The sequence below is a fragment of the Epargyreus clarus genome, unplaced genomic scaffold (assembly GCF_041222505.1).
Source record: "Epargyreus clarus isolate Ecla_fem2 unplaced genomic scaffold, WU_Ecla_fem_2.2 ptg000015l, whole genome shotgun sequence".
Lineage (NCBI taxonomy): Eukaryota > Metazoa > Arthropoda > Insecta > Lepidoptera > Hesperiidae > Epargyreus > Epargyreus clarus.
Genome location: NW_027332223.1, coordinates 2,528,162 through 2,540,263, shown reverse-complemented (window position 1 = coordinate 2,540,263; position 12,102 = coordinate 2,528,162). Strand labels below are relative to the sequence as shown.

Here is a 12,102-nt window from a genome sequence, read left to right as displayed (position 1 = left end):
TTTAATTACGGTACTTGGACACCAAAGCTAGAATTTTTCGGCCTCCAGTCATCTGAAAGAAAAATATTGCAAGCTAAGGACTGGGAATTTAGTGGAAGGGGGGAAATATGAATTGCAGTCATGCATTATAACAAAAAAAACTCTTTCTGAACCTTGTTTACCCTACCCCTACCTTGGCGGCAGAACCTTAGTATATAGTAGCAAAGTTGGCAATGTGCATTTAAAGACACAATATTGACAAACAGTAATAGTATATGTCGTTGGCAGTGTGCATTTTAATGCACACATAACAAAAGTCATGAATTACTATATATTCAAAACATCTCAAAACTAATATCACCAAAAAAATGCATAAAGCTTGCAGAAAGTAAAATTATATAAATTTTTAACATATAACTTAATTTCATTCAGATAAAATAAGATATTTAGAGAGCTTTGCGCAGGCGCTGACCGACGGCTCGCTATTTTGTTTACCACTGACAATGTGTGAACGAGACAGATATAGATTTCATTTTCTGACGTAAAGAAACGTTTGCTAAGTCGCTTTGAGTTATTATTAATAAGATTCGATGTTGCATTTTCCAAGAAAAAAAATCTGATTCGAAGGTGCATTTAAGTGCACACTGTCAAGTATAGGGTTAAGAATGTGTTCAAAGCACAGACGTAAAACATTAAAAATTATATTACTACAAATTGAACAGCCTAATTAATATATGTCTTACAAATTTTCCGACGAGGTTAAATTATTTTTAATGGCGACCAATACGAAATTTTGAAACTGGTCCAAGTTTTAACAAAGAAAATTAGAACAAACGTTATCACGCATACGAAGATATCAAGCGACTGTGTTACAGGTGGGTCTCCCCAGATTTACCCGCGTCGGGCCCACTTAGACAGTGGTTATGATCTAGCCCTCTTAAACAGAGGTCCGAGGTTGGAATTACAGGCTTTTCTTTCATTTCGTAGAGTTAATAGAATGCCGTGAAACTCCAAGAAGTAGAAGAATGCCGGTCAATAACTCGTACAAATTATAAGTTAAAATACCTTGTACACATTTTTTTTCAAAACTAATGATGATGAAATTGTTATTAATGTTAATATTTAATTTATTTTATTAATATTTAATTCACATTCTAATATTGTTTTTTTTTTTTAATTATTTAATCCATTGTATCATAACAAATACAATGCAAATAAAAGCGCGCCTTCCATTTTGTTTACATTCTCATACAAATCTAGTTTTATCCGGCTCGAACCGGTTCCAAGTCGATAAATAAAACGACTCCCTAAGCCAGCTCTTAGCCAAGACTATACAGAATCTAGATATAGTCAAGGCTAAAAAATGATGCTTTTAGAACAATCAGAGATTCCTCCAGTATATATTCTTCCCACGCACTCTCTTAATCGAAGCTGACATTGCATGAACTTAGGATGGTTTTATAGCAAAGATGGTATCTTGGTATGGTTTTCTTTATTTTCGTTACTACAAATATATTTTGTGTATGTCATGTTATGTCACGGATAGCATTAAGGGATGAGTTATTATTAAAAGTGCTTAAATATTATGATTGTGATATAGTCAAATTGATTTATTTATGTATTTATAATAAATTACATAATTAATTTCATGTATATATAATTAACACCTGCCTCCATTTTCTCCATTCACCAAGGGTTGACTGGCAGAGAATGCCATCAGGCATTAAGTTTTGCCCTATTGTATCTGTTATTTTTATAGAGGTGTAATAAATAAATAAATAAATAAAAATAAATAAATGATTGATGAGTCATTGTCATCAGCATCATGATCAATGATCCCTTAATACGGCAAATACTGATTTATTAAGCACACGCACATCGATAAGTCTAAAGATCCTCGAAAGACACTACTCTTCAAATCTATTATTATTTAGTTCAATGTACAGACGTTATCAATAGTTACATACTTTCGAATACAAGCCTTGTTGACCTTTCGCTCAACCCTAAATCTCCCCAAAACATTTGCGGCATAAAAAGCAAGTTACATCACAAAAACCTGTTATTCCCTTGTATCAATAAACCGTTAAGGTGGCCACAGAGCGAGCGTAACAGCGAAACGCTCGCAAAATTTTACAGCCAATATCTACAATAATTTTCATTGGTAATGGATTCGACGAAATTGAATTAGCCGGTCTCCGAAACCTCAGATGGGGTGTTCGACAATTACCGGCGGTTGGCGCGAGCACCGCGCTATCGATGCAAATAATCTACGTCGTACACACTTGCGATTGTGGTGCGATTCATCGATTTGTTACAATGTTCTTGCGTTTTATAATTTGAATATTACGATTAATCTAAAGATAAATTTGGTAGAAGATACAATTGGATTTTGGTAGAAGCGTTATTGAATGTTGATGTGGCTTAAGTTTAGTATAATAAACTGATACAACATTTATTTTATCAAAAAAATGTTTCTCAAAATAAGAATCTTATGCCTACTCCTACCTTCTAATCAATCTTGAGCCATCATTAAACTCCTAAATACGGAACGCAATATCGCTACGTCGCACGATAAACGTAAGTCTGTCGCCGACCTTACTCGTATAGCCCTTTGTTTGCTTGGCTGGCAACAAAAAGGAATGATTTAAGGCGTGCAAAGCCCCCTTTCCCATTATCGACAAAATTCGCGATCTCATCGCGACCGAAATTGTGTCGTTGTGGATTCGTAAATCAATTCCGTTGTGTGCAAATTCCTTTAGGAACACATTTTTCGGTATCTCCGAGTACTCGCTTTATTTGTTCGCTACGAAATTTATTATGAGAGCTTCTTTGATATTATGAGATGTTGGCATCCAAACTTGGATTGGCAGATGTTTTTACTCGTATTGCTTATTGTGTTTGGTTTTGGGGATTGGAGGCTTTATTAAATTTATTCAGTTGTTGCGTCATAATTGCTTAATTGAGTCTGCTTCGAATAGTCCAGTTTCTTTATTTGGATGTCTGTATTACATATAAGTAGTTTTCAACAATTACTTATTGATTTATGTCTCATTACAAAGTTAAGCGCTACCGTGATCTGTTTTGAGTGTATCTGTAAATATCTCTACAATTGCACAGCATATTTTAACGGTCTTCCGGGGTAATAACGTAGGTATATATGTATATCGTTATGTTATCGTAACGTTGTCGATCTCATAGTACTCCAATGCTATTTGGAGTCGATTATCGATATTCGTGCGTAGTATGCATGCTTGTGTGCTACTTCAAACTACAATTACATTTACATAAATAAGAAAAACATCTGTAGGTACTTGCTGCTACTGGAGTTGATTTAAATATAGGTACGTTGTGTTGCCTATTTGTATTTTGTTTTATTTGTACGTGAAAGGTGGTAGAACCCGTTATGGTTCTGCCCCAAAACAGCAGTGTTAAACACCACTATGTTCTGGTCTGAAGGGTGTGGTAAGGGAGACATACTTTTCCGAGGCGTTCCAGCTTAGTCCTCAGGTGTAGCGGCGCATCTGTGGCCGACCTCAGGTAGGAATATCTAATCCTATCTGGGATTAATTACAGATGTCCATGGGCAGCAGTAGCCACTTACCATCAGATGAACTGCATGCTCGTCTGCTACTCCTATATTGTTAAAAAAAAATGTACAATCAAAACCCTGGTACAGGGCTGGTTGGGTAGTATTTCTCTATAACGCTTAATACTTACGCCGGACACACTAGCGAAACGCGATTTATTCTCAAAATAAATTCCGATCACTTCTAAATCGCACCAGTGAAATTTAATTAAGAAACTGACTTCACGGACACGTGTCGAATGGACCGGTGGGAGCTAATTTAAGACGTTCAATCTCCCAACTCCGGAGCGATTTCGTGATCCTCACGGCATTTCCATTCAGTTTTCCGCCCCACTGAATACTTACGCAACGTTTAGCGTCGCCTTTGATGTAAGGGTGTAATTTTTCACTTTGCCCTCCATCGGAAAGTAGGTACTCTGAATGTTCATTGAATTAATTTAGACTGTAGACAGTTTGGAAAAATGAAAAATGCTCAATTTTACGGTAGTGTTCATGAATGTTACGAGTGTATAGAAAATGTTTTTTTGTAGAATGTTTGGAAAAAGTCTATTAACTTATATGAGTCAGTCTAGAAAAAAATCTTAATCAAGAAGACAATTATTATTCTTTAAAGTTACTTATATTATTCGGTATTAATGTTAATAAAAATATGAATATGAAAAAAAGGACGAAATATTAACTATTAATCTAACTATTAAATAAAAAAACCAACTAACAATTTGTATGTGTCAACTATATAAAATAAATACGTTTCATTACAGTTCCATTCCATTTATTAATTTAATTACAAGTAACATTGAAAGACGTAGACTATTAATATTTGTAACGACAAATTACCGATATTATGATTTTCTTAATCTGTAGCCATCAAAATATTTTTACTACGGTTTCAATAAACCTTTTAAAACGACTTCGAAGATTTTAAACAGTTGTAAACTTCAACCTTATTTCTTCACAGTAAAGTACTATTTAGAATGTATGCATCAGTTGATTTCGTTGAGCGTTGGCGTCTATATATAAATGTAAATTAATGTCTCTACGTCAGTCATGTGTCTAATCAATGGCAATTGTCGAGGTAAATGTTGACAAAAGTTGTGCGCAGTACTGCATTTTAAGATGACATAAGATATTTTTATGCAAGAACCATAGATTAGTAAAGATTACTTACTCCTAACAAGAAAATGTACCCCGTTTTGAGAATTGAAATAGTTGCGTAAAAAAGTTTTGCCACGTCTCCGTGCTAAAATGTCCCTAAAATATTTGAAATAATTATTTATTTATTATGTAAATTACGCAGTATTAGTTATTTATTCGTAAATTTTCTCTAAAAATGTTTTTATTTGTCAGGAATTCAAAAAAAGAACTTACTAATAAGCCGTTTGTCGCTTCATTCAATTTCAAGGCATCTTCGGTATCTTTACTAATCTATGGCAAGAACGCACAAACTTCCAATACAATCAGTACCCTTAGTATGAGTTTTTATGTTTATACAATACTCATACTAAGGATACGGTACAAATTAACAACAATATTTTACATACGCTTTTGTAAAATATAATTTGCGTGAAATTCACGTTTACTCTGTTAGTACATACGTTTATAGTAATAAATAGTGGAACGAATTATTTATGTAATTTTACTGCAAATAACTATTGTTAGCTTAACACAACTACGTAATTAATGGTTAGTTTATTATCTTTCCGGTAATTAAAATTTTATGGACAATTTTATTTGAAAACGATTATAAGTATACGGTATACAATAGGTACTGTTATAACTAGTAATAACTAGTAAGCCCGAGCCCATGATGCTATATGTGTAGAAACTCGAGCGTCATTAGGACATATACGATGTGTTGATTAGACATTAGAATGAAGAAAAGGTTATATGTTATATGATATTTTTCGATTTAGCTGGGAAATTTCTTATTCTGACGATTTGAAAGTTAATTTATGGTTTAAGATACTCTACAGGGTGTAAGGGAGATATCCCATATCTTAGTCTGACGCGCTCGAGATACTCCCGAAGTCCCCTTTTGGGCTCCCAAACTATAATGACATTGTTTCATATGATATTTACTATTTAAAATAGATACTATTAATAATGGAAAGCTTCATGGTACATATTATAAAAGTACTAAAGATGATAAGATTCTGAACAGAGTATTTTAACAAAATATAAAGTTGACATCACACACGCGAATTGAAAAATCTACATTCACATTTAGATTTCGACGAATGAACTCTGTTTATTATTGAACGGCAAACGAGGCAATAAAAACCACCGAATCGTTCAGATCAAAAACTTTTAATGGTGGCGCGCGGTGGATTTAGAACGGGTTTTTAGATGCGATTTGGGAATTGCCCGGTAGTTCTGGTAATATAATCTTAGATCACTTTGAAGTGTGAATTGGACTGTACAATAACCCTAATGCAAAATTAACTCTGTAACTAAAGTTAAGTTTTTTTTTTGTAATATGGGAGTAGCAGATGAGCATGCAGTCCACTTGACGGTAAGTGGCTACTGCCGTGGACATTTGTAATCAATCCTACATAATATTACGATTATATACCTATTCGGCCACAGACGCGCCCCTACCCCTGAGGTCCGTTTGTCACATAAAATATTTAAATTACAAACCAATTCTATATCTCTTAAATGATATATTAAGGGAGAACTAAAAGTACCACAACAACTTTAAATTCCAATTTGAAATCAAATTTTGATCAGTAGCGTAAATATATACCCTCGAAAAATACCCTCGGCAGTGAAGTAAAAAGGAAGATTTTTACAATCAGAGTAGACGGTCATTAGCTTAAGTCTTACATTAGTTTCCATCAAAGTCCGCCATTCAACAAATTGAAAATAGCCCACTAATATTCCAGCCCAGCACTTCACCTCTACATTTAAGAGATTACATCTATAGAAATACTATCGAAAGCGCCGCACCGTTTCAAAGACGAAATTCTTCCATTCAATCTCCGTTCGCCATTAATGTTGGTGGAAAAAAATCCGCCAAAAGGTTTTCTAGGCCGCAAAAAAAATATGTGACCCGTCAAAGAACGTAGCCTGCTGAATGCTCGTCGGCCCCGATTTTCGATTTTGAACAGGACTCCGAATCAATCGGGATTGGAGATATTACGGTTTAAGCTGACAATTGCGTCTAGTTAAGATGTGATAATGATTTTGGCTAGCAGAAATTGTTTGGAAACTATTTGATTGATTGATTTCTCTTATATAGGTAATTTTTACTACGTCCAAGATTTCTTTCAGGGTTCTTAGGCGTTACATAAAAAAAACAGTAATTACTTTTATGTTTAAGTCATACAATAGTAAAATGAATATTTTTAACAATGCAGACATAATTATTTCAATGAATATTTTGTAGGATTTTCTAAAAATCACGCGGATTAACTTTCGATCTAAATAGGTATACTAAAAACATTGTAATTAAAATCACATTGAGCTAATTATTATTTTTTCTTCTTTCCAGGTACAAGTGCAAACTGTGATGTTAAGTGGCGGCAGTGGTGCTAACGCAATTTGAGTGGATGTGTGACGCGAGCTGATAAGCTGGCGTGGTACGGGGGGAGCGGGGGCGCGATGCAGGCGGGCGGGGGCTGGTTCGTGCCCTGGATGGGGATGCAGAAGTTCGCGGTGGCGCTGCCGATGGGCGGCGTGGTGCCGCTCGTGCCGCCGCTGCTGGCCGCGCTGCCGCCCGCGCCACCCCCGCTGCGGCTCATCGCGCCTCACCCGCTCCATCATCAGTCGCAGGCGAGGAAGGTAAGGAAACGTTGTAAACATGTTTTATGTTAAAATAACATTGATACGTCTTTCCATTTTTAGTGTGTTACCTGTAAGTAGTTTTGCATAAAGATTTTTGAGAAAGATTTAAGAAATGCAGGTACAACTTTTGGAAAACGTGAATAAATGAAATAACAACATAGATCTAAAGGTAGTTAAAAGGCTGAAAACGTGAATGTAAAAGGTAACAATGCTTCTATCTTTAACTGGAGATACGACTCCAATCTTATTTGGAGTCGATTATGGATGTCCGTGGGCTGCAGTTATGACTTACTATCAGGTCCACCTGATGATAATGTAGTCCACTACATGCATATAATTGTATAAACATGATACCCGCAATTTAGACAAGAAACGAAGAAAACTTGACAATAGATATCACAAATTTGAATGATCCCAATTAATAAAGCAATCAATTATTTACTTTACATTAATAAATGTGAAAATCGCGAAAGAAATTTCTCTGTCAAAACGTTTATGGCCCTTTGTGAAATAACCCAGACTTGGAGGAGGTAATTAACCAATAACAAGATTCTGTAAATATTTGCTTAGTTGGATTTTGTGGAAAACTTATAATATTGCTTGGACATTTTGTTATTCTTTACTTATCTGCCCTCAAAAGGTTCAATTAAAAACTTATATGAAAATATAAATTTCAGGGTTCTATATTTGGTTTCAAATTAATTAGTTATAATGGTGATGTAAAAGGCAATAGTTTTTAGGTTTTCTATCTAAATGATAGTAAAACTGCTGAAATACTTTCTCGTTTTTCATACGAGGCTATATTTTTAATTGATCTGGCTACTATTTTCTATTTCTAAAAATCCGGGATTATATAAAACACCCACTGCATCTATCCCGCAATCCCAGGAAAATTCCAATTTTTATTTAAAAGAATACTGCAATTTTATATATGCCTACCCGAAACCATATTTTGATACACACGCGAGCAAAATCGAGACGTCAAATATCCGTTGTTAATAATCCATCTGTCCAATTTTTACCGACCAAAGATCAAAATTTGACACGTCCGTAAGATATTGCTAAATGTGGACTTGTATACAAAATATTGTATACTTTGTTTATTATGAATGGGTGTAAATGTATAAAAAATATATTTTGATAAAAATAGATCATCATAGCAATTACGCAGTCGTGCCCTAGACTATTAAATATACCCCTTTATTCGTTTCAGAATCCATTAATTGGCACCCGATGTTTAATTATTGCGAATCTAAATTCTGAACGCGAACCGATTCGTAGATAATTCGCGAAATGCTTTGCAAATCGTCGAACGTTTGATGGATATTAATAATTTCGTTCAGCCATGACGTCAATAAATTGTAAATGATTTTCGAAAATTCGTGTTTGGACTCGATGAGCGCTTTCTAATGAGGTCGTTTTCGGGTTATGGATTCGAATTAATTTCAAGAAAAATATATTTGTAATTCCATTCCATAATTCCATTATTTATTAGTACTGCGAAAATAACTTGTTATACTCGTATTATGACAGAAAAACTAAATAGTCTAACTAATTACTATTATTACTTTACTTTGCTAACTACTAATATTATTTTTTATCAAATTAAAAGCTTTGGAAAAAGATCGACTACTATTAAACAATTGAAGGTGGTAGAATCCTTTGTGGTTCGACTCCGGTGGGACCACCGCCACACCTATTTCTACCTAATAACAGCAGTATTAGTCGCTGCTGTGTTCCGTTTTGAAGGGTGTGGTAAGGGAGACATACTTTTCCGAGGCGTTCCAGCTTAATCCTCAGGGGTAGCGGCGCATCTGTGGCCGACCTCAGGTAGGAATATCTAATCCTATCTGGGATTGATTACAGTTGTCCATGGGCGGCAGTAGCCACTTATCATCAGGTGGACTCTATGCTCGTCTGCTACTCCTATATTGTAAAAAAAAAATAGGGCGGTACACAAGCGACAGTCCACGCTGACGGTTACCAATTAGACGCCGTTCGTTTGTTACCACCCTTATTGAAGTATTTTTCTTGAAACCGCACCTTAGTTGCTTCGTAAATATATCATCATCATCATCAACCCATTACTGTCCCACTGCTGGGCACGGGTCTCCTCTCAGAATGAGAAGGATTAGGCCATAGTCTACCGCGCTGGCCAAGTGCGTATTGGTAGACTTCACATACCTTTAAGATTTTTATCTCTCAGGTATGCAGGTTTCCTCACGATGTTTTCCTTCACCGTTTAAGCAAGTGATAATTAATTTTTAATACGCACATAAATTTGAAAATCAGAGGTGCGTGCCTGGGATTTGAACCTCGGACCCCGCGATCGAGAGGCCGCGTTTCTTAACCACTAGGCTATCACTGCTTTTTATCGTCGTATCATCGTAAATATATACATACAACATACACACGAACATCTCAAACCACCGGTACAATACAAGTTTTTAAGCGATTACACGAACGATTTAAATGTATGGTGTGTTTAAATACCGGTCGTCGACTGTCGCTCCAAAATATCCTGAGGCCACCTTGTCTCATTACGAAACATAAAAGTCCAGTAAATATAACGTAACGAAATTAAATTTTATGAAGCTCAAAACTGGTCTGGTTACCAAGTCCGACACGGTCAGTCTTAGGGTAACTGACCCTTACTAGTGAATATTGTTACACGTACCCTTGATAAGCTTATAGCATCGCCATGTAGTAAAGATGAGGTAAATCAAATGTGTTTGGTATTAAAAATAATCGCTTTTTAGTTTAAAATTAAAATTCGTAGTTAATATAGCCTCCTCCAGACTATCCTAAAGCTTCGCCGATTTTAATTAATTTTCAAAGGTTCAACATTTTTCATTTGTTTTTTCCCAATTTTTAAGTTGTTTTCATATTTTCAGTTTTTAGTAAGTCACTAAGTTGTTAATTACGCTGCAAAGCAAATCAGTTTTTAACAATATAGTAGTAGCATGCAGTTCATCTTTTGTTATATGGCTACGACCGCCCGTGGACATCTGTAATCAGACAAGAAAAACCTGAGCACAGACACGTCGCTACCCCTTAGGACTAAGTCACACACACACACACAGGACTAAGGAATACCTTTGATAACTATCTCTCCCTTACAACACCCTTCAAATCGGAACCCAGCAACGCTTAACACTGCAGTTAATAATTACGTAGTCCGCTGGAATCACGGAAATAATGAATAGAATATAACTCGAATTTCGCACAAAAGACTCTCGTACCCACGTGACATAACACAAAACACATTATCAACATTGTAGAATCAAATCGCCGTAACCTGTGCATTAAACCACAAAGCTCCCCTGAATAGTTCGCTGGAACACGGCGCTATAAACGCGGCCATTTCAAAAATGGAACACATTTTGATACCGAAATAACTGTGCACATTCACACATTCATTCACAAGACACATCTGCTGTCATTGGGCCCGAACAATTGGCGCAAATGTGAGCTTTAGATACCGAAATATAGAGGCAGGTTTCGCGTGGGCCGCTAAAACCTTGCACCTGTTCTTACTATGTTAGGCACTTGTTTCACCATTCAAGCGGGTACGGTCGAATTGTACGTTGAATGTTAATTGACAATAGGTTCTTTCATTCATTTGCACGCTATTTTATTTATTTTAGGGTTGTAGTACTTGTTGGCATACCAACTAATTTATTCCCGGCTCTTTGACAATTTTTACGCATGTACATTTTTTGCGTATTTGCATTGGCCAACGAAATCGTTGATATTGGCACTGAGTCACGTTCATGTTCATGTGACTTTCGCAGATCTGCGATTACATAAACGTCAGCTGATAATTGTTTTCAAATATGATATATATTTCTGTATTCATTTTAACACATTCACGCGTGGCTGCCAAATGATTTGTGCAATCATAAACATATCTCAAATTTACCGATTTGAAAACTGTTGGTATGTGTTATGTAGAATGGTGATGTATGTATTTATATGTATAGTATTAGAATTAATTTTAATTATATTATTTAAATTCAAGTTTATTTTGTGTATGTATTTTCTTTAGTGAAAAACACTCATAACGGCTATGATTTAATAAGAACCGTCTTAAATATTTTTCGCTAGACAAATTCATTTAATACCATTTATGTACCATTTATGTACCATTTATGTTACCATTTATGTACCAAAATATATGTAGTTCAATTTAAATTAAAAAGTTCAGCGATGCTTACGTCTTTTGCCGCTATAGGTCACGTGTGCAATTGTTTGCGATCATATCGCTTCTTGCTTATCGTTACCAGTGCAACAGTGGCACTAAAACGAGATTCTAGCAACTCTTGTATCTACATCGGGGCATATGAATGAGCCGCGCTCCACATTTTGTTCTTTACGATACGAGTAAAGGTGTGGTTTTCATAAACACAACATACTTGTATATACACTTCATTAGCTTTGTGGTAAACGAAAAGCAAAATTAAGCAACTTCGAGCGCAGCCAGCAATTAGATGGGTGACCGCTAGTGGCAAATTCCATGCGAGCTTCTGTACTTCAAAGGCACGTTAAGCCGTCGTTACCGGTTGTTATCATTGTATCACAATCTTTAATCTCATTTAACGATTTAGTTAAACAGTATAAATGTAAGGAATATATTTTATTTTTTGTCATTGAATTAAATATAAATGATAAATTGAAGAATAGTCTCTCATGTAATTAATGTAATTAAATACCTTAAATTTCCAATGAAACCCTAACCCGACCCTAGCCCC

At 35.4% G+C, this 12,102-nt stretch overlaps 1 protein-coding gene across 4 annotated transcripts in view; it reads left to right on the top strand.

The window, feature by feature from the left end:
* LOC140747764 (pseudouridylate synthase RPUSD2) overlaps positions 1-12,102 on the top strand; it is a 452,428-nt gene that overhangs the window by 349,281 nt on the left and 91,045 nt on the right. For 2 of the 4 annotated variants that reach the window (XM_073080366.1, XM_073080367.1), the window contains one exon: positions 7,059-7,348. The exons of the other annotated variants lie outside the window; for them this stretch is intronic. In XM_073080366.1, coding sequence (XP_072936467.1) covers positions 7,169-7,348 — 180 coding nt within the window. In that variant the 5' untranslated portion in view covers positions 7,059-7,168. The remainder of the gene's footprint in view (positions 1-7,058; positions 7,349-12,102) is intronic. 4 annotated transcript variants of the gene reach the window in all.